General features: G+C 45.8%; 1 protein-coding gene across 3 annotated transcripts in view; it reads left to right on the forward strand.

The window, feature by feature from the left end:
- LOC142021601 (kinesin-like protein KIF19) overlaps positions 1-23,187 on the forward strand; it is a 41,415-nt gene extending 18,228 nt beyond the window's left edge. For 2 of the 3 annotated variants that reach the window (XM_075010633.1, XM_075010632.1), the window contains 17 exons: positions 1,353-1,440; positions 1,859-1,995; positions 2,751-2,876; positions 5,158-5,352; positions 7,348-7,503; positions 8,283-8,405; positions 9,397-9,550; positions 9,870-10,044; positions 12,505-12,697; positions 14,212-14,482; positions 14,688-14,809; positions 17,065-17,201; positions 18,504-18,609; positions 19,610-20,062; positions 20,475-20,640; positions 21,471-21,578; positions 22,152-23,187. In XM_075010633.1, the coding sequence (XP_074866734.1) occupies positions 1,353-1,440; positions 1,859-1,995; positions 2,751-2,876; positions 5,158-5,352; positions 7,348-7,503; positions 8,283-8,405; positions 9,397-9,550; positions 9,870-10,044; positions 12,505-12,697; positions 14,212-14,482; positions 14,688-14,809; positions 17,065-17,201; positions 18,504-18,609; positions 19,610-20,062; positions 20,475-20,640; positions 21,471-21,578; positions 22,152-22,228 (2,787 nt within the window). In that variant the 3' untranslated portion in view covers positions 22,229-23,187. The remainder of the gene's footprint in view (positions 1-1,352; positions 1,441-1,858; positions 1,996-2,750; positions 2,877-5,157; positions 5,353-7,347; positions 7,504-8,282; positions 8,406-9,396; positions 9,551-9,869; positions 10,045-12,504; positions 12,698-14,211; positions 14,483-14,687; positions 14,810-17,064; positions 17,202-18,503; positions 18,610-19,609; positions 20,063-20,474; positions 20,641-21,470; positions 21,579-22,151) is intronic. The other variant, XM_075010631.1, reaches the window with a different exon arrangement.

Below are 23,187 nucleotides of genomic sequence, written 5' to 3' on the forward strand. Positions count from 1 at the left end.
TTTACATTTATGAATTTTAAATTTTCTCTTTCTCTGAGCCCTGCATAGCCATTCCCTGCTAAGGTGCCTGGCTTTCTGGGCAGAGGGATGCAAGAAATAGTTCCAAAACATTTTTATAAAGAATTTGCCTTACCATATTTAAGATATAGGTAACGATGTGTCATGTTGTATTTGGCATATATGCTATGGTGTGATATGAAGACTTTTTATTGGCACTTTTCCTGGATGGTATTACGAAAATGGTCTCTGTTCTTGTGAGTAATACACTCATCTCGGATGAGTGGTAGTGACAGGCCTTTTTACTTCCCCTCATGTGGTATTTATAATTAGTACATTTATGCAGACAGCTTATATATGATTGTATTGTGTGTGTCCTCCTCTGTTCTCTCTGTTGTATGTAACTTCCACATCTGTGATTATATTATAATAATGTATGCTTTTTTTTAAAAACAAAAAAAGCATCTGTGGTGGACTGAGGATTGTCTGCTTTAAGTGTATGCTGTCACTTCTTGTTTGTGCTGAACACTAAGAAATAAATTAGGGTTACAGTGCAACTTTCTCACACGAGTATTTGTTTATAACAAACTCCTCTGTGTGTGTGCTGCAAACATACCCATGTCTGTGGGAGCATGGAGCACATGATCACAAACAGCACGGTTGTCTTTCTTCCCTGATGTGAAGAATCATCTCTGTTCCCAATTCAAAATCTAAAAAAATAAGCAAACTTTATTTCTGGACCCTGACGCGCTGCTTGCATCTTCGGCTAGTTCAGCGAGACTTCTACTTTGTTAGCTGTTTTGACCATCTGGCAAAATTCCTTTTGTGCTATGAAGCCAGAAATGGTTTTGGAGCCCACCAAATGTGTAGAGAGGAAATGAATGTGCTGAGCAAACTGTAGAGCGGGGTGAGCAAACTTTTTACATTGGGCCCCACTTTTTTTCCCTGCAATTAGCAGCCCCCTTCCCCCCCGTCTAATGTAATCCAAACCAGCAGAAATTTTGCTTATGCTCACAAAAAAACCCCCACCTTTTTGGTATGCAAAAGACAACAAGTCTATAGAATATAAAACTTTAGTAATTGGTATATAAATGCAAATACACACACACAAAAACAGTAATATATTTCAACATTTTTAATGAGATGGATGAGTCTGAGACCGAGCAGCCAATCATGCTGTGCCCCTCCCTTATGAAATTTCAAGCCCCACAGGGGCCTGTCCCCAACTTTGCACACCCCTGCTGTAGAGAACAAGAAAGGAATGCTGTGATTAGTTTAGCCATTGGGTACTTGTGTCAGCTGGAAGGTACTGTTATGCCTGACCTAAGACCTGTATTGTTTCTGACTGTCGCTAGGAGGAGGTATATGCGTCCACAACGAAAGTCTTGGTAGATGGAGTCATTTCTGGATACAATGCAACTGTTTTTGCATATGGCCCAACAGGTAACATGAATAAAATATTATACTCCAAGGGAGAGCTATAAACGCAGAGACTAGATTTGGAGCCAGGGTGGGACAGTGATAATTATTGGGACTTCATCTGAAGTAACAAGTCTAGTTAATTGATAACATCAGAGGTGGGACCAGAGCAGTAAAAATACTGTTCTGGATGTGAGATGTGAATCTTCACTTTAAGAGTTAAAGGAACAGTGAAGCTGTAGTAACTCTGAAAATATGTTTAACTAGGGTGCAGCTCATTGGAGTGAAATTTTTCCTTAAAAATGGAAAAGAGGGCTTCTCTTGTGATGATCATAGGAAGGCAGATCCATCTGCAGATGAACTCTGCTATGGATTATATTAGAAGATTTTTTTTTCCCCTCTGGATGTTGATCTGTGCTTTTCTTCCTGGTATTTTTCAAAGGGGCAGGGAAAACCTACACTATGCTAGGGACAGACTGTGATCCTGGGATCTACATCCGGACCCTAAATGATCTCTTTAAAGCCATTGAGGCAACCAGTGACAACATGGATTACACCGTCTCCATGTCGTACCTCGAGGTGAGATGTCATTGTTTTATGGACCAATTCTGCGTGGAAGATGCTTTAAAAGAATAGGTTAGAGACATTGCTGTTGGGAGAAGCTACAACTCCGGCACCTGGGAATCTAGAGCAGGGCTCCACCATCATTTCACTCTGCTGATTTCCACCTTGGGTGTAGAAAATTCTTGTTTCTTTTTTATTCTTATATATGACATACTGGCTCAGTGTGACATTTCTCCCTAGAGAGGCTGGTTCACATAGAAGATAAGAACCTACTGTTATTACCAGCTGATAGTTATGGGTTTAAGTGGAAAAGACCTATGCTTTTGATAATCCCAGGCTTATTCCCTTTGGGCGATTCACAATGGGGAGGAGACAAATGCATTGCATAAAAGAATACATACAAATCAATACATAAAAGAATTGATAAGGAGGTAAGTGGGTTTTGGGTCATATTCTCTGTAACAAAAGTGGCAAATAAAAGTAGTATCTCCATCATTATTTCTGTGACACCTCTCAGTGGTAACAGGCCTTTGAGTCATTTTCTGAATCATCCATTCATGTTGTTACTGTTATTTCCTGCCTCGTCCATGCAGGCAGTGGGGCTCGGCTAGCCTCTCTCCTCTCCTCTCCTCTCCTCTCCTCTCCAGCGAAATACAAAGATTACCAAGCTAATGCAGTACACAATATGTTTTAAATAACACACCGTCCTTATTATTAACCTAAGGACAGCAAACGGACAAACTTCCTTTGCTTTTCTCTTCCACTTTCAGATTTATAATGAACTGATTCGGGATCTCCTAAATCCATCCTCTGGATTCCTAGACCTCAGAGAGGATGCTAAGGGTAGCATCCAGATAGCAGGAATTACTGAAATCTCCACTACAAATGCACAGGAGGTAAACATGAAAGAAATTCCAGTGGGAGGGAAGAGTTTGGTGCACTAGAATAATATTTTAAGGGGTTCTTGCACCTTCATATTGGCATAACTGTCCTTGGTGGAAGACAGGGGTGGACAACCAGTTAGAGACCAAGAGACAAAATAGCTGTGGATAGAGTGCAATGGTACATATATTATCTATCCATTCATCCAATCCATTCCAATATATGGCTAAAGGCCATCCCTCTCCTCCAGAACCAGGCACCCCCTGCTCTATCCCAATCCCCCTCCCCTCCAGAGCCAGGCATTCCCAGCCCCCTGCTCTAACCCAAACCCCCACTGCACCCTCAGAACCAGGCACTCCCAGCCTCCCTGCTGTAGCCCAATCCCCTTCCCTGCCCCAGAACCAGCTGCCCCGCTCTAACCCAGTCCTCCATCCTTTCCCTCCTTTCCCACCCCCCAGCCCACTCTAGTTCAATGCCAGTGACTCACCAGAGCTGCTGCCACCACCGTCGCTACTTCCACGCACTTCTCCCTCCAAGAGCTGGGGAGGGATGCATACACAGAGAAGCACACAGTGCTCCTGTGGCTCTGTGCATTTTATTGCTCAACGAGCCACGTGCGGCTTTAGTGTGCGTAACCCCTGCTGCTTTTCTCTGCCCCTGCCATGCTGTGTGGGAGCTGGAGAAGGAGTCAGGCAGCCAAAGCAGGAGTCACAAAAGGCTCCTTAAAGAGCCACATGCAGCTCGGTGCCACCCAGCCGCCCTTTAAAAATGGCTCTGCTGCCAGCTCCATAGGCCAGATAAAAAGGCTCCATGGGCTGGATTCTGGCCTCTGGGCCATGTGTTGGACACCCCTGTCCTAGAGCCTGCTCCCCAATCCGAGCCTGGAAATCTACCCAGTGACAAAACAGCCTCCAAACTCCAGTTCCACAAGCCTGTGTCAGCTAGCATGGGCCGGGTGTGGGTGTCTAGTTGCTGTGTGGACATACTGTAAATCGGGGTAAGAAAATTGTTTACATCGGGCCCCACTTTTTGTTCCTGCAATTATCAGGGCCCCCCTGCCAACCTGTCTAATGTAATCCAAACCAATGGAAATATTCTGGTTATACTCCTATAAAAAAATCTTTCGGCATGTGTGGGGAAAAAATTAAATCTGTAGAATGTAAAAACTTTGTTAACCAGTATATAAATGTGAGTACACACACATCAAAACCGGTAATATATTTCAACATTTTTAATGAGTTGGATGAGCCTGAGACCCAGCAGACGATTGTGCTGTACCCCCCTTATGGAATTTCATGCCCACCATTTTGTACACCCCTACTCCAAGTGACTGCCAGTTTTCTGGAATTTCAGGAACACCAGGACCTGTATTCACAAGCCCAATCAAACAAAAGGGTTTGTAAGTAGGGGAGAAAACTTAAGCATGTTTGTATAATTCACAGATGTAGACTCTAAAATAAGTTATGCTAGGACTTTAATCTGACCTTTGATGTGCCGTTTTTCTCAGGTTATGCCATGCTACCAGGGTAGGGAGCATCACATTACTTGATTCTGTTATGTCGTGCAGTCTTGTTTTGCGTTGACCATGAGATAATATGCCACGGCATGATGCGTACCAGGAGGATGCTTCTCAGCCCACTGTAAAGCCACCTAAAGTGAAACTCCAATAATTAGAACATAAGAACGGCCATACTGGGTCAGACCAAAGGTAGCCTGTTTGCCGACAGCGGCCAGTGCCAGGTGCCACAGAGGGGGTGGACCAAAGACAATGATCAAGTGATTTGTCTTGTGCCATCCATCTCCAGCTTCTGACAATCAGAGGCCAGGGACTCCATTCCTACTCTTGGCTAATAGCCTTTTATGAACCTAACCTCCATGAATTTATCTAGCTTTTTGTTAAATTCTGTTATAGTACCCACCTTCACAGTCTCCTCTGGCAAGGAGTTCCACAGGTTAACTATGCACTGAGTGAAGAAGAACTTTCTTTTATTAGTTTTAAACCTGCTACCCATTCATTTCATTTTGTGTCCTGTAGTTCTTGTACTATGGGCACAAGTAAATAAATTATAGATATTAGTCAGAGAATAAGGTTGTGGTCCCAGTGAGGTCACAGGCAAAACTCACATTGACATCAGTGAAGACGAAATTTGGTCCAATGCTGGCAAACAAACAGGCTGGTTTATCTTGTTTCTTTACTCGTTGGCACCTGTATAGAAGGCTGTCATTGAAGGAGACAGTTATCTGATTACCCAAGCAGATCTTTTAAACTTCTGCCTATTTTTGTGCATTGTTTAGATCATGCAGCTGTTAACTAAAGGAAACAAAGAACGCACTCAGGAACCCACTGCTGCCAACAAGACTTCTTCCCGCTCACATGCAGTCCTCCAGGTTACTGTGAAACAGAAGAGTCGGGTGAAGGACATTCAGAAGGAAGTCCGAGTGGGAAGGCTTTTCATGGTTGACTTGGCAGGGTCTGAGAGAGCAGCCCAGGTACAACTTGTAGTTCATCAGTCTTTCGCAAAACAAGTCTTAATTCTTTGGCATGACATGAAATGACTTGATATAACAGACTGACATGTTTTACTCTCCTGGAAAAAGTTACTGCAGGCGTATTTGACATTTTAAAAACACTGATATTCCAACATTTCAATTCAGATGATATGGGCCATGTATTCTTTAGTACAGGAATTAACTAAATGCATTTAAGCATTCCCCTGTGTGCTTGGTTGATGTGTGGACCCTAAGAAAGAAAGTTGTGAATACCTTTTTCATAGACAGCATAGAGGAAATACAGATGGAAAAAAAAAAAACCCAAGAGATCAGAGCCAGAATGTTTCATCTTAGTGTCTGGTTCACTGCAAAATGTGTGAATTTGAAGTTGCACCTGGGCATGTGGATGGAATTGAGTGTAGGAGAACAGGCTCCTAAATGTTGGACTTGATGACTCCTGAGGTCTCTTCTACCCATACGATTCTATAAATAGCTTACAGAAAACAGCAACTCTGAGGAATGGTAAATTGGCGTCATTGACGAAGAGTACGGAAAAGCTGGCAGCTGGAAGAACTAAGGGATGGAAGGTCAGGTAGATGGAACCCAGAATAAATAGAACATATATAGAACATTGGACTTTGGGAAGGAATAGAAGCCTGAAAAGAGGATAGAGGACTATGAATTACTGGAAGGACCGACAATTTGAATATTGTACAGCTGGACAGAAGCTAGAAGACAGAAGTGATGGATGCACAAGACTGGTATGCTGTCTGTCTGAAATCAAAAATGGACTCTTAGGCAAAGGGCTCAGGATGGCAGATGGATGTCAAAAGGAAAGAAAATATATATCGATTGCATAGACCACTGAGTGGGAAAGAGGTAGACGAGCAGGCAGGAGCATCAAAAGCTTTAACACTCACTTGGAACTCTTCATGACCACTTGATGGGCATAGGGTGTAGTTATGTGGATGGAAGAAGGTACTGAAGAAGAGGTAGCTAGATCAGCGGTTAGAGCAAAGAACTGATGCTACCCTGAGAATTTGCCAAGAGCCTAAGAACTGCACTAAACATGCACATATATGGATGTGAAATTTTAAAATACCTAGTAGCTAGAACTTTAAAAAGCTGTGCAATCGGCAGGATGAGCAAAACACACTGCTCCCATGGCATTTGCCTGTGACTCCCTGAAAGATGAATATAAATCTGTTGCTATTTGAATTAATTAGCATTAAAGAGCTACAAACAGTTAGGCTTGTCCTCATTCTGCAAATGTACAATGAGGCTGGCTGGTGACGAACTGTATCATAAGGCTCCAGGCACTACATGCAGCATTCAGGTCTTGGCTTGGGCTCCTCCTGGCTGAAGGAAAAATTGATGATGTAGTCGGAGGGCCGATGAAGAGTGGGACAGGCAGCTGGCTGGTTGCAGTCAGAGCACGAGGCTTAGATTCAGAAGACCTTGGTCCTCATCCTGCTGGTGACCTTGGACAAGTCACTTCACCTCTCTGTTCCGTAGGTTCCACATCTGTAAGATGCATAGCATGAGGCTGACCTCTTTTGTACAGTGCTTTGAGATCTACAGATGACCAATGCTATAAGCAGCTAAGCATTATTCTTGCTTATCAACAGAAATATGCAAAATGATGGGCAGTTGAGGAGAGCGATATTGGAATGAATGGATGGAAAGATGCAGCCACGGAAGATGCTACATCTTCTGTCTTCTGCAACTCCATTTGTAGAAGACAGGATGTGGGTGGGTGATATTTACTTGCTGCCAAACATCTAATAGAGACAGAGGGCCGGATTCAGTTCTGTTGTGAGGTTTCAGTGGTGGCTGTACCCTACTTACGGCAGAACCGGCTGGTCCTGGTTTCCACCTAGGTTTGTGAGAGAAGCTCATGCTTTGAAACGTGAGTCCTGATGTTAACATTGCATGGTGAATCTGTTTCCCCAGTACAAGTCTGTTTTGTTGAAGTGACTTCTCTCCCTTTCCAAGCAGACTCAGAACCGAGGCAAGAGAATGAAGGAGGGAGCCCATATCAACCGCTCGCTGCTAGCTCTGGGGAACTGCATCAATGCCTTGAGTGAGAAGGGGGGAGGTCGGGCCCAGTATGTCAATTTTCGAGACAGCAAACTCACTCGCTTATTGAAGGTATCGTATGCAACTGGTGAGGAAGGGAATGAACGTTGCTGGCTTGCACTGGTGCACAAATCAGGTGGCACTGGAGAGCTGATCCTCACATCTGAACCTTTTATCCTTCCTGAGGTTAGGAAATCAGTATAGGGTCTGGTATGGGATCAAACACACCTTGTAATTTATTGTGACCACGTGAGCACAAAAACAAAAGGTTTGGAAGTCCTGGACTGTGCTAATGGCCCTTATTGGTAACACACTGAACTTCAGAGGTTTCTGAGTAGCAAGAGCCATTTGCTGCCTTTGTGTATGGATCCTAGCATGCTTATATTGGTTTGGGTTGTGAATCTCAGCCCAAATATTTGGGGTTGATCCTTTTGCTACAGCTGGTTAAAAATATATTTAAACACACGCACAATACTGAGAAAAACTATTTAAACACACACAATACTGAGAAAAACAGTTTTTAATAAAAATAATGTGTAGATTTTTTTAAAAAATCAAAAAAGTGGAACATTTTTGACATTTAGAGAGAAATAGGGATTTCCCAACAAAAAATCCCAGTTAGTCAAAAAAGCTTTTGTTTACTGGAAAAAAAAGTTTCAGTGAAATTTTTTGACCAGCTTTACTTATAGCCCTTAGTCAATATCCTGCATTGGAATCTAAACAAACACCTTAATTAGTGTTTCTGTAAAGTCCGTGTGTTTTTACCTAGTGTGTCTTTCCTGTACCTTTCAAACACATATGACCTCTACTCTTATAACGCTAACAGTGGAAATGTTGTTGGGTTCCTCTAGGACTCCTTAGGGGGCAACAGCAGGACAGTTATGATTGCCCACATCAGGCCTGCCAGCATCTACTTTGAAGAATCTCGAACAACATTGATCTATGCTTATCGGGCAAAAAACATCAAGACGAGGGTAAGCAAGCAGGCAGCCCAAGAACTAAATCCTGTAGACCAGTGGCTCCCAATCTGGAGTCTGTGGCCCCCTGGGGTCTATGAGGGTACTGTAGAGGGTCCAGGAAAAAGATAAAAGTTAAATAAAATTGATCATAGAAAAAAGTTTTAAATAAATTGCAGTTACAGTCAATTATCATTTTTAGATTACGTATCTTCCAATAACATTAATTGCTGTCTGAAAACCTATTTTGTGGTTTCCTTTTTCATTTAATACAGTGTACGTAACGGCTAGATTTGGCTTTGATGGGGGTCCGCGAACAGTCTGAGGGCTGATTGGGGGTTTGCGCTAATGAAAAGGTCAGAACCACTGCTGTAGACTAAAAGCATGCAAGGGGGAAAGGAAGATATGATGGGGTGGGGTGAGGGGAAAGGAGGATACTGACTGTGGTGAGAGAGGGGTGAGGAAGGGCAAATGCTTTGCTTTTTGTCCATGTTGAAAGGCTTGATGGGAGAGCACGAAGGCAGCCTGGTTGGAAAAACAAGTGAAGAAGAGAAAGTGAAGAACACAGAAGAAAGCTGTGGGCAGAGACCCTGCCACTCAGGCAGGGAGTTCATAACGTGGTGGCTGAAAGCATGGGGAAGCAGACATAATGGAAAGGGAGAATGTACTGGGCGTGATGGAAGAAAGATGGTAATGGGTATGGCAAGAAACAGTGGGTAGAGAGCAGGATGGCAAAGAGGTTAGCAGAACGAAGTGGGTGTAGGGTAGGGTGGCAATGAGCAAGCAGAAAGGAATGAATGGAGACAGTGAAAATGAAAGGCTGTTGATGTGGCCGCAGAACAGCCTGCAATATGAAGGTAGACAGGCAATTATCTGCGAACAGTTATCCTATGGATTGAGCGTAGCTGAATCCCTGTCTGTGCTCTAGGGCTCCTCTCCTAGGAAGGGATGTTTTATTTTACAGCCACTGTCTTAGAGATTAAGGATTATGTGTGTTCTCACCCGCCAGGTAAAACGCAACCTGCTCAATGTCTCCTATCACATTGCACAGTACACCAGCATCATTTCAGATCTACGCAGGGAGATTGAGGGTCTGAAGGCAAAGATTGAAAATCAGGAAAAGGAGAAGCATGCAACTGGCTTGGACATCAGGGATGTACAAGGTAGAGCAGGGAACAAATGCTGGTCTGGTCAAGGTTCCATTTCTGACTATTGTGACTCTTTGTAATCATCTTGTTTGTTAGGCGTCGTCTATACTAGTGATTGAAGTTGACCCCAGATATTCAATTTGAGGCCCACCATTTGCATTACTAGAATCGACATATCAGGATCCACTTTCTTTTTTGTATCAAGCATGCCTCATAAAATATGGAATGGATGACTGGCCCCCAAATGAATCTCGTCTGGGCCTTATCTGCCCTGTTAGGTAGCTCTGCGATGCTGGCAGATAGGAAACAGAACAGCCGTTGTTTTCTCCCACAGAGGAGGAGTGTCAGAATTCAGAGACATACAGCCGGCAAGAGATGAACAAGTTACGGGAGCAGCTGATTGGGGCTTTCAAGGAGCAAATGGAGGTGCGCCGCAGCCTCATGGAGCTGGAAAAGACCAACATCGAGCTACACATTGATACCTCCAGGCATTTGCTAACCATTGCTGAGTGAGTACGGCCACTGCATAGGAGCACAGAGTTAATTAATACCCACAGCTCTGTCCTCAGGATGAGAAATTCTGAAGTCACATGGCTGCAAGTTCCTGCCAAAGGCAGTTGTGTCAAGATAGCAATCTGGAGGCAGGGAACTGGACTAGAGCACATGCGGGGGTACCAGAGTTAGATTTGATTGATCTGACTTGCTAAAACTAACACTGTGCTAGTGGCAATCTGAGGACAGTCCTGCCTGAGATCATGAGGACATACTCAGCTGCACAGTTTGTGCTGACAGAGCGACACTGCTATTTTTAGAAAGTTCACACCATCAGAGCTAGCTCAGGGACGTCTACATGTGCTGCAAACCTGCCTCCCAATTGCTGTGAAGACGTAGCCTGTTTCCAGCAAAGTGGTTCAGCTCCAATTCTTTGGTTCACTACCTGTCACACACCAGTCTCCTACATATGCCTCCAGAGCTTCTCCCCTCACTGTCCCTTTGGAAGTTGTTCCAGTGGTTACAATAGGTCAGCGCCCAAGAGAGACTGAACCTACCAACCTGGACGTGAGCATCTCCAGCAGTGTCCTCAATTGCTGCCGCCACGCTGGGTTGTTGCGGGACAAGATGGAGCCTGTATGTGGTGTCCCCTTATCAAGCAACAAGTTCCCTGTATACCCTGCATGTGTTCATTCCCCAGGGCCAGGAGGAGACTGCTGCAAGGCGAGAATCTGGGGGCTGTGACTCTTTCAGGGCTCTGCAGGGGGAAGAGATTCCTTTAAAAATATGCAAGTCTGCATCTGAGTTTCTTTGGAAAGCAGAGGTAGATGGGGATAAAACAGCCACAGTAGTTCAACATCTTCTCGTAGCAGGAAAGTCTCAGACCACCAAGCAGAGTAACCTACTGGGGCACAGGGATGTAAGTGGACGTGCTGTACTATGACAGGAGGGGGATTCTGCCATCAGGGCACAAGTGCCAGATCCTTCCTAGCACTTCTGGTGGGAGTGAGGCAGAACAGTTGAGGTCAGGTTTCAACACATGCCAGTTACGTTTGCAGCATTAATATGTAGAAACATAAGGTGGTGTCTTTGCACAGAGACCGGATCCCCAGTCTTGGAAGGTCTGTGGCTTTTAACTGCCGTTATGAAATGTGAGTGAGGTGTTAGAATAGTTTTTCATTTCATCGAGGCTGCATGTGGTCAGAAGTATCATGGATTCAAAGCAAGGAGGCTACCTTACACATTTCATAGAGCTGGCAGGGACTTTGGGAGGTTATCTAGTCTAGTCCCTGCCCTGTTGGCAGGACCAAGCACAGTCCCTGACATCTATTTGGTCTGATCCCTAAATGGGCTCCTCACAGATTGAACTCACAACCCTGGGTTTAGCAGGCTAGTGCTCAAACCACTGGCTAGTTCTCCCCTTCTTGAGTGGGCTGTCTCCTCCTTTCCTTCAGCTGGTAGATTAAGCTACAACTGAGAGTGCAAACAGTAGACTCCCCACGCACAAAGACACGCAAAAGCCGATGACTGATATGGGATTTGAGTTTTCATGGAAATGTATGTTGTGATGGCAAACCCGGATTGTTGGTTTTAACATCCTCAATTCTGGGGTATCTCACTCAGGGGGCCCTCTGATTTTTAATATCCATTGGTGGAATAAATTTTGTCATGCATCAAGGCATATGTGGATGTGCACCACCAGTAGAAACAAATGCTGCCCAGTGTAGGTGGCTGTGGGTCCTCTGCCAATCAGTAGGGCAGTGCCTGAGTCTCTCTTGGGCAGGTCCCCAAGTGCTTTGCTTACAGGGAACCCTGCTCCTGACACTGTGCCTATGGTATATTCTCTCCATGTTCCCACTGTAACTAGGGCTAAACCAGTCCTTGCTATTGGACAGACTGAGTTGTGGTGAGTTCTGAGTATGATGCTAATTAAATATCTTTCTGTCTGTTCAACCCCTCTGTAAATTTTGTAGCACTATAAAGCTCAGAAAAACAATCTTCATTAGATTATGTTTGTCTAATAAATATCTCTATGGCAGCTTGTTGAGATGGAAGAGGCAGTGCTCCTGTATGGTTTAAATGTATGGTGAGAGACTCTTTATATCCACCCCAAAAGTGAGGGCATTGTTTGTGGGCTGACCATGGTGCTGTCAGAATGAGTGTAGCTAGTTTGGCTGTTGCCATGCAAGTGTAATGCCAACAGACCCACGGATAGAACCTGCAAGCAGAGGGTCTAAAGCCCTGCAATCTACCACATGAGCTGAAGGCCAGGTGGCTCTCAGGCCAGGCCATAGAGCAGAGACTTCACTCACCCCAGATGAGGTCTCAGTACCTCTGGGTACTACACAAGAAATGCAAAAAGCATAAAAAAACTAGGCAAATATGGCTGTGGGGGGTCAGTGGCTTGTGAATGTTCCAGTAACTGTTGCTAGGCCTCGGGAGGTAAACCATTTTTGCTCTTGTATTTTTGCTGGCAGCTGGGAACGAGAGAATACTCACCATGCTCAGAAGTGTCATAGCAGGCTGGTGAATGGAAAGGAAGATGAAAACGTGGAGGAGGCAGACAGAGAACTAGAGAGGGCAGATTCCCCTGAACCTCATGAAGTCACTGTAGCAAGAGAGGAGATCAACATGCTGTTGGCAGAGGAGCGAAAAGCAGCAGCCTTAAAGGTGAGAGTGTCCATAAAACGCTTACGCAACCTTGCCCCAGTCTGGTTCCATGCTTCAGCTGGAGTCCGAGCATGGCTATGAGGTTAGCATTGTAGAGGGGCATCGCTAGGAGGGCGAGCCAGCACTTTAGACCCTAGAGAACCTGAGAGAGGAAACCAAACATGCACATGAGCAATCAGTTCTGGCTGGAGGTCCCCTTTCATCCTTGGGTCACTCAGCATAGAACCCTAGTTCTGATGGACGTTGCTAGCCCCGTCTGCAGGTTGAGACTGATGGGATGAGAATGTGGTGTATGGATGGTTTTATAACACAGGCTTTTGTGACATTGTTGCATGCAGTATGATAAATCCAAGGGAAAGAAATTGTCCTAGTATTTCGCCCTGGAAAACAGAAAGTTATTTGTTACTAGTCTCTGAGGTGTTGCTTTGAGAAGTCACCACGTTCATATTTAAGATGATCACGTGGGGGTGTTCACAGGAACTTAAATATGGTTAAAGTGGATGGTGGGTGGAGTTAGGATTCAGAACACCTGAGTTCTAATCCTGGTTCTGTCACTGATTTATTCTTCCTTCAGCAAGTCACAAATTCTGTCTCCTTTTCCCAACAAGTGAAATGAAGAAGATAATTTTTCTGTCTCTCCTTCTCAGGGGTACAGTGTGGGTTCATTATCCCGCATTTGCATGGTACTCCTGTGGTTCTTCATGCTTAGGTAGCATTTCACACTTGTAAATTCTTCAGGCTGGAGACTGTCCTCCTGGGTGTTTGGGCACTAGCTCACCACATTGTGAGCCCTACCAGCGTATGAATGGGCTCCATCACCATTCCCAAATAAAATGTGTGCCTATCCCATTTCCAGGAAGAGGCAAGTGTAGCTGAACCAGATCAGAACACCCAGGGCCAATCAGAGCAGGGACTAGGAGGGCCATTTGGCCTTGGACCTAAGCTCAAAGAGGGCCTCAGAGGTAGACACTTGTCAATTTTTTGGCATTTAAGTTTTGCAACTTGTTTTTATCCACATCCCCCGAGAAGAGTGCGTTTGCATAGAAAAAAAGGCTCTAAATTTTTAATGTTCAGATTATATCTTGCTCTTTTTTTTGGTAGCTTATTTTGTTTTCATGTTTCTTCATTTTTCATTGTCATTATAGCTCAGGATCTCAAAAGCTAGAAGTGGCCCAGGCCTCTCTAGACTTCTGAGAGGGCCTGCAAGACACCTGAGGTGTATCTTGAGCATTTAATAAATAGAAATAACAAGAAGTCCTGTGGCACCTTAAAGACTAACAGATATACTGGAGCATGAGCTTTTGTGGGCAAAGACCCAAAAACCCATGGGTCTTTGCCCATGAAAGCTTATGCTCCAATATATCTGTTAGTCTATAAGGTGCCACAGGACTTTTCGTTGTTTTTGTGGATACAGACTAACAGCTGCCCCTCTATGCTTGTCACCATAAATAGAAATGTTACCGAACTGCAGTGCAGACCCGGGGGCACACACAGACCCTTGTTTTCCTTTTCAGTCAGAGCTGGAGCAGCGCTTAGCCAATGCCAAGAAAAGAGCTTCCCAGCTGGAGAAGCTGTTACCTCAACAGATCACCAGTGAGGAGCAACGAGAGGTGCTGCAGCTTCTCTGCAAGGCTCACGAGCTGGAGGTGGGGAACATGGAATTGCAGGCCAGTGCCCTGTACAAGGACAACCTGCTGTGCCAGAAGGATTTTGTCATCCAGCGGCACCAGCAGCATCAGCTGCTCTGTGAGGAAATCATTCAGCAGCAGCAAATGCTGCTCAAAGGTAACACCCCGGCACTGCTCCTGTCTGGAGTGAGAATGGCTGACACCAAATGGAGAGCGTTAGAAATAATTCCATTGTGAGACCCTCCTGCCCAGGGGCCAAATTCTCTTCTGTCCTCCCTTGGCTTTAACGTAAGCTGGAGGTGCTCAGCCCCTGTTCTGTCTGCTGTGATCCCTAACTTTCTCCCTTCCCACCCCTGCTCCAGGCCATGACATCCCTGTCCCAGAGACGCTGGAGATGCTGTATAAACTGTACTACCGTGAGCTAGAGGAGGGGACCCTGACCCGCCTGCTTTTGCTCCATTCTATGACATCCGGCGCACTACAGGTAAAGCGGAGCTGAACCCAGCACACTCTCACTGAACTCTGTTCAGTGCCAGGCTTATGGGCTTTTCTGGACTGGGGTCTCACTACCATGTTACATGCTGGTTTGGGGAGGATAATAGGCCAATCACCATTCAGATGGTCCTCTTCAGCCTGCATCCACAGGAGAGGCAGATGTTCAGTATTACCTAGGTGAAAACACTCTTGTCATTTAATGGATCTATTCTTGTTTGACTCAGAGCTTCAGACCTACAGCTTCTGGAGGTAGGGAGAAACCAAGAGATGTCTGGAAGGAACAGGGTATTCTACTTAGGAGGGACACAAGTCTCCCTGCTGACAAATATGGCTCAGAAGATTCTGCCGTCAGGCACTCAGCTCCCACAGTGGAGCTCTGTGGAGACAGTGCATTTGGAGAGCCAATGTTACTGTGGGTAACCTGCTTCCCCTGATAACCAAAGGTGCCATCGCCTGTGAAGGCTTCCTTGTACTTTAAAGCACAGCCAACAGTCAAACCTGGCGACTCCCGGTCAGAAGGAGAAGGGAATACGTTGCCAGTCTCTGCTCATTTGGCAGATTTTGAGTATTTCTTACGATGGTGGGTATTTTACTGACAACATCTTCATGTCTTCTAATAACAGGGGGGACTCCCCAACGACACCTCCTCACATTTATTAGGACTTCTCTCTAATAAACCTGACACAGAATTGGGTTTTGCTCAGAATAATAAACCTGCGGTCAGTCACATTCATATACAGGAACCAGACTTCTTCCAGACACTCTCTTTAATGTTGACGGGTGACAGCAGGTTGTGGCCAGGGCTGTGCCTACCAGTGCTGGTGCCCTGTGGGTAGCGCAGTCACTCCAGGGCAGGCTGTGAGGGTCAGGGGGTTGCCAGCTCTCCCAGACAGGAGGTCATCATCCAGTCTGGAGAGTAGGCAAGCCTAGGGCAGGGAACAAGTCTCACCTGCAGCCTCCGGGCAGCAGGTGGGAGGCAAGTGGTGTGAGCATGGGCCAGAGGAGCAGCTGGCAGCTATGCTGCCAGCCCCAGAGAAGCTGCATGGGGGAACTGCTGCTTCTCTCCAGCTGCTGGCTGCACGGCCACCCCCTTTCTTCTGGAGTCCTCCAGCCTGCGCTGGAACTGCTCGCCACTGCCTGGTGAGCGGGGTCCGGGGATACCTGCCTCTCAGACAGGGGGAAGGGGTGGCCCGGCACTGCCTGAAGCTGCTTCTGTCCCCATCCATAGGCATATGCAGCATAGGGCACTTGTAAATTTGGGGCACCAGGGTGTGTGTCCCAAATTTAGTGGTGCCCTATACAGCTATATATGCCTAAGGGCCACCCAGGTTATGGCCTTGAATCCTGGAGAAAGAAACTACACATGCTTCATTAGCCAACTTCCCTGCATGTGATTAGGTTACCTGTGTTGCAGAGGCTCCATCAGTAACTGGCTGTGTGTTGCGAAGCTTTGCTGTGCTGTGGATCGGTGCTTTTTACCTGAGTCCCAGCTGGCAGGGGTTTAGTCAATTTCATGCTCTTTGCAGAGACACCATGAGGGGAAATGCCGATTTCACAGGACTTCATTTGCACTGGGAGGCAGCTGAAATGCTGCTCCCTGGCCCAAAACGAGCTGACAGGAGCCCACCCCTGACTCCCTGCTGTGGCGGGAACCTCTTGGATCTGGGATGTAGTTTAAATGCCGCATCCTGATTCCAACAGGCTGGCAGGGAGCGGAGCCTGGTCTCAGTGGTTACTTGTTTACTCGACATCCCTAGCATGGCGTTTGAATGGATTTTGAAAATGTGTCTGTGCTTGCTGTCTAAGGCGGTGTATTCTGTGGTAGATTTGAATAATTCATTCATTTGATCCTCCTTTAGCTTGTTGTTTGCACTACTATGTTGCAATCCTGTTTAGTCAAACCGTAACCACAGTAAATGTGAGATTTATTAGCAATCGATTCAGCTGAAAAAAGTGGGTGTGCCATGGAATTGTTTGTCTCATTGAAGGGTACCATGATACGGAAAAGGTTGGGAACCACTGGTCTATATCATCACTGTTAGATATTTATTCAATCTGTTCTTAAATACCTCCAGTGATGGAGATGCTACAGTTATGAGAGTTTTGAGAGAGGGCAGGTGGCTCTTGCATTTGGAGATGTGTGTTTAAAGAAGCCAGCTGAGTGAAGAGAGAAGTTTGTACTGAAAAAATCTGTGCTGTGTCTGCCTGCAGTGCCACCAACCTCCCTTTTTTCTGTGGCCCTAGGGTGGCTCTGATTTGACTATAGCTCAGCAGCTGGACCTGAACAAAGAAGAGGCCAGAAAAGTGCTCTCTGGCAACGGGAAGGGTCTTCCTACTGGAACAAAGTTTGAACTTCCATCCATCATCTTGGAGTCAGACAGGTGAATGCATTTCCATCCTTCCAGGAGTGGGTGGGTCTGTCCACATCCCTATCAGCAGGTGTACTCTTCTGGGCCTTGTAGCTCAGCAGTTAAGCAATGCTGCCTAAGGGTTCTGACAATCATGTCATTTTTATCCGATGTAACTTGCCCATTGTCTTTTCCAAGTTGGATTGTGTGTGGTTGGTGTACAGGCTGGGGTTATCTTTTGTATGGGGCTCATCTGCTCCTGTCAGTGGGTTGAAAGGGATATCAGTCTGCCACACATTTAGGAAGGTGAATTGTCTGTGCCACAGGGGTTTGGTATTGGTTTGAACTCTGCAGTTTTTGTCTTGTCCTGGACTCTCAGAACATGCACTTTACTAAGCACAGATGTGCAAAATCTTGTGGCCTTTCAGAAAATCAATAACACAGATATTGCATGAGGGCAGTGTTTCCTGTAAGCTATGTTCTTCTGTGGCCACTCATGAGAGATTCAGATGCCACCCAGCTGATAAGCCGAGTGCCCAAAGCTAGGTTATTTATTTCTACTGGTGGTGCACATTCACACATGCCTCGGAGCACGTGAAAAACTTATTCCGCTCCTGGAAAAGAATAGAGGGAACATACTGCACAAGGGGCCTGGTTCTGATCCCATAGAACTCAGTGGCAAACCCTTATTGATTTCAGCATGAGTGGGACTATGTCCAGGGAGGCATCATCAGACGTGGAAAACATTAAATTGCAATTTATTGGGTGGAGATCAATCCAATGACTGAATAGAACAGGAGTGAGAAACAACATGACAGACACAGTACAAACCTGCATTGAGTTTTTTATGACGGCTGGAGGGCAGGAGGAGAGTTACTAAGATGAACATTGTCCCAGGTCTCAACAGTGTGAGTCCCACACCAGACTTAGTTCCTAGAGGCCACTCACCATGCTAGAGCAACCAGCAGAAAATTAAGCCAATAGGAATGAAGTCCCTGTTGTATTATGCAACTACAAGTTGCTTTAGTAGGAATCTTCTCCAGGGTGTAAGTGGTTGGGGCCGGGGTGGGGACTTCAGTTCTAAATGGATCAGTGTAAATGAGTTTAACCAATGCATGTTATTAAAGCTCTTTTAAGTGGGTTTGGGATCCCTCTTTGTTTCCCTGAGTTCTAAAGTTCTCTTTCCACCTTGAATCATCCCTCCCTTGCTTTTAAATCAGCCCTGCCTCCAAACGCTCCGGGGCTGTCTGGCTTTTTGTGCTCCTGCTCTGTCTCTAGAAGGCCAAGTGCATGTAGTTCAATCTGGTGACTCCTCTGTTGGTTTGTTTTTCACAGTGACAGCTACAGATCATCTAAAACTACACCTGTTCGAAAACTGGAGAATCCAGATACCCATCTCAGCCCTACTTTCTGTCACTTGCCAAGAACCCCATTGCACCAGGTCAGTACTGGCGGGCACGGAGTTCAAAGTCTAGCTTTCCTCTGGCAAGAACTGGGTGCCTGTAGCAGCCAGAGCCATCATGGCTGCAAGTTGTATGATGCACTGAGGAGTTTGAGACTAGTTTTCTAGATGAGGAAGGTAAATATCCAGGTGCAGTATATTCCATTCCCAGAGGAATCAGGCTAAGGCTGTGGGTTCTATTTTGACCTGTTCAATTGGCTTAGGCAAATCAGCAGATCTCTACAGGCCCCAGTTGTGCCTGTGTACAAGTGAGCAAGTAATAATCCTACCACGCAGTTGAGAAGGGGAAATGAATATTCCTGAGATACTCGTATACTCCTGTGATGTGAGGTATAAATACCTGGATCAATACAGTGTGACTTGTAGGACAGGCAAGTGACATGATGGGTATCAGATTCCTCTTGATCAGTCACCAGTTCCCACAGGCCAATGTATTTTTGGTGCATTGAAGGCAAAAAGTAATGTCTATATGCCTGTCAGGAGGGAGGAAGATGATAAAGTGACTCTTGCATGGATGTCAGGCTTCTCTGACATTTGTGTTGACACAGCAATAGTCAGCTCCGGGAGTGCTGGGTGTCTCCCAGAGAAGCTGAAACTCGATCAAGTTTGATATATTCTGGTGCCATCTCGTAATGAGGCCTTTGTGAAATTCTTTTAGGTATCTAATCACATGATTCTTGTGGGACTAATTTGTGGTTACTTTGGGAGAGACTATGACATGGCCAATGTCTGAGTCCAGGACCAAAAGGAACTTACTCCTGGCTCTAATACTGGGGCTGACTCCTTTTATCACCTTGGGTGTTGCTCCTACTTTACCTCCATTTCCCCCTCTTCAAAAATGGACATAGTGATATCTACCATCTTCTCTGAAGTGTGATAGCAATTAATGTTTGTAACAGGCCTGGAAGATGAAAAGCACCTTAACTTTTAGGTAAAAAGCAAATCCTGAGTTGTTTGATTCCACGGCTTTGATTCCTAGCAGAACCTGACTGGCGCTGCTGCAGGAAAGATGACTTCCACCCTACGTTCCCCCACTTCCCCAGACTTAAATAGGAGAAAGTCCGCTGCAGAGCTCGATTTCGCTTCGCTGAGTCTGGAAGCCTTGACGGAGATTGCTATTAGCACCAAAAGTATTTCCCGCATTGCGGCCAGTCGACGTTCCAGAGCCCAACGCAGTTTCCGTAGGAGGGATCTCACCTCGGGGCACTCCCTTGTGAAGAAGATGTCAGAGATGAAAGATCAGCATTCCAACTTCACTATGGAGCCTCACGTGAAAGACACCATGAATATTGAGAGCCTACCAGTGGAGCCCCAGAGAAAGGAGCAGCTGCATTACACAGCCAAGAGAGAACTGAAAAAAGAACGAGAGAAAACAGTGGAACGGAAAGCCAGAAAGAAAAGATCTCACTCCCTTGAACTAACCTCCCAAATGGTAGACACTTCGTATGTTTCCTTTGGGGGGCATGGATAGATAACCAGGTAGGGACCTGGTGGAAGACTTAGCTGAGGTGGTTTTTCAGGCAGTAGTGAAGGGAAGCCATTGGGAATGGTGCAGCAGTAGACACAGCTGGACGGGGAAACAGGTTGCATATGGTAGTGCTAGAGGATAAATCTACACCAGGGATGGAGGGAGCACTGAGCTACAATGCAGATGATGCTTTAAAGAACTCACTCTGACATGTTCCCAACACCATTTCTACCTCTTCCTAAAGGGTAGCCTGAGCCCATGAGACAGACAAGGGAGTGAGGGATCCTGTTTTGGTGTAATGTGACCCATGGCTGGAGAATTGAGCTTCCTGAATTGTGAGGTTTAAATCAACAGCATCCTTGACCATGTCTTTCAGCTCTTGAACACAAAGCATCTGACTCACTCAAGCCACAAGATGGACAATGTGTCTGAAGACCAGCGGCCCCAAGCTAAACTCTTCCAGCTGTTGAAGGTCATGAGCAACCTATCCCATGTCACTTCTGCAACCACAAAGGTGAAATTCCCCATCCGTCACCATGCAGGTAAGACCCATGGTTCCTGATGTGACTCCATATCTGTGGATTAGTCTTTGAGAAACAAGCCACAGCAAAGATGTATGGTGAAAATGAACATATTTAAGGAACCACATTGTGATGCACCAAAATTATGTTTCATCCAGGTAGATTTAATGGTTCGTAATGGGATATCAGAAGCATTTTCTCTTGAAGTCCGTGGCTCAGATATGTTCCCATATTGTAGTGCCCAAAAGTTGTCATCTCACTTCTGTTCACAGCCATATATCAAACAAGTTATGGGTTTCTGATTAGTGCCCAGCAGACAGGTGTCCACAGCTGGGACTGGCTGGCCTATGGCCTCTATTCTGGCATCTCAGCAGAGAAGCCAAACAAAGACTGAATGAACAGGTTGTACAACAATCTCACAGCCTTAGGGCTGGCCAGGCCAGGCCTGGCTTGAGGTATACAGTGCTCAGATTGCCACTGAGTTGGCTCTGCACCTGATCGGTGACTGAACACAGAGGACTCCAGGATTGGGATTTTCAAAGTTGGTCAGTGGACCTTGATGTCCAAGTCCCATTAAATTCTAACTGGAATCAAACATTCAGATCCCTCCTGGAGACTTTGAAAGTCTCAGTCTTCATCCTGGTCCCTGCCACCACTGCTCAATTCTTTCCTTTTTGAGTTTGTTTCCAAAAGATAGATGCTGTCAACATTTCATCAGCAGCCCTTCCATTTATTCCAGTGGGTTCATTAGCGAATCCTATATCTAATTGTCATTGCCTGCTACATAAACTTTGTTCCTTCCCCAGCCTTTAGAGTAAAGGTCCCTTGTCTCTTTCTCTCATGCTCTCTAGAAGACAGTCCATTACAGGTGCTGGAGATGGGTAACATACCCCCAAGCACCATTGAGCAGAGCAATGCTGACCAGACCAGACGGCTTGTCCTGCAAAAGCAGATCAAAGGTCAGTATGGAAGATATCCATGTTCCGCTATTAAAATCTTTCTTCTAGCGCTTGCTCTGTCGTAGGCCTAACTGAATGCATTGTTGATGCCACACCAGCTGCTTGCTTGGAAAAGTGGACCTGTGGGTACGTCTCTTAAGCCAAAATTTAAGCCACACAGTTGAGCAGCCCACTCTCAACATTCCAAACATACCCGTTACATTCTGCCTCCCAAGTGGCCAAAAATAACTCCTTCAGAGGAGAAGAGTCCCCTTTCAGATGTGTTCACAATCCCAGTCTGATCCAGGTAGGAAGCACAGCTGTAATATGAACTCGCTGTCTAACAGCATTCTGCTGCTATTTAATGCATTGCACAAAGATGCTCACAAATGCTTAAGGAAGTGAATGAGAAGCCAGCTTTCCATCTGCCTCCAACACAACCTGTATTTTTTCAGCTTGGACCAATGCTGAGAGTACCTGGTGCCAAGCAGTGAGATCCAAGGCTTAGTGCTCCTTTTACTGTGAAACACGGAAGCAACATATTTCTCCAACAATATGATGGTAAAAAACACCTCTGTCTTCCTTCACACACAGGGCCTGTAAATGGTGCCAGCAACCAGCCGAAGAAGCAGCCATTCACCAGTTTGAGGAACCTGCAGAGGACAAAATAAAAGCACCAGGGAAGGCAAAAGTCTGTCTCTTCCTGAGGGACCAGGACCAATGATCTGATTATTTTTTAATCCATGTGCAGAATAAATTTTATGTACACCAAGGCACGTGCAAATGTGCACCACCAGTGGAAACACATGGTACTGGCTGTGGGCCCTCTGCTGCTCAGCTGGGTGGCATTTGCGTCAAATCTGGGAGGCAGCCCAAGTGTTCAGCTGACAGGCAACACCAACCAAGATTACAGAGAGATTAGAAAGATGGGAGGGTTTTTTTAAAGATGTATTTTAGACCATGTGCTTTGAGGCTGGGAAGCTGAAGGAGAAGAGTGCATACTGCTTAGTGCTTTCCCCCACATCCTCCCCACAGGTTTTTTCTGCCTTGTGCTGCAGGTGTTCCTCCTCTTTAAGATGAACTGCAGGCTCTTTTGTTAGTAAAATGCAAAAGAAAAGGAAGCCCCATTTATCTATCATTCTTAGTCCAGGAGACAGCAGCAAGGAGTGTACTACCCAGGACTCTGCCCATGCCCCAAGCTCTCTATCTGTTGAAACAGCCCACATATGCAGGGAGGCTGTTTAACTCTCAAAAGAAATTGCAGGCTCTTTTGAAGTATTCTCTGCCCCCTCCTCTGAGGTTTCTACACATTGCCTTGGAGCTGGAAAAGGTGAAGCCCATCTGGAATGCTGTTCAGCCGAGCAGATGTTTGGCAATGGGAGCAGCCAGAGGCGTTCTAAGCATTTGGCTGTGTGCAGAGCATTCCAGATCTGACTGGAGCTTGAAAAAGAGGTTTGGTGGCTGGCAGAGGCTTTAGGAGATGTGTTGGAGGGGAACAAAGGCCACTGTGTTAACCCCTCTTTCCATCTGTTCTCCCCTTGGTTTCTTGGAGGGACTGGAATATGCATTTTATAAACCAATATTAAACTTCCAGGCAGGGTTTTTTTCTTTCTTCTCCCAGTTATCTTCT

The sequence above is a fragment of the Carettochelys insculpta genome, chromosome 16, assembly GCF_033958435.1.
Source record: "Carettochelys insculpta isolate YL-2023 chromosome 16, ASM3395843v1, whole genome shotgun sequence".
In the NCBI taxonomy this organism is placed as follows: Eukaryota; Metazoa; Chordata; order Testudines; family Carettochelyidae; genus Carettochelys; species Carettochelys insculpta.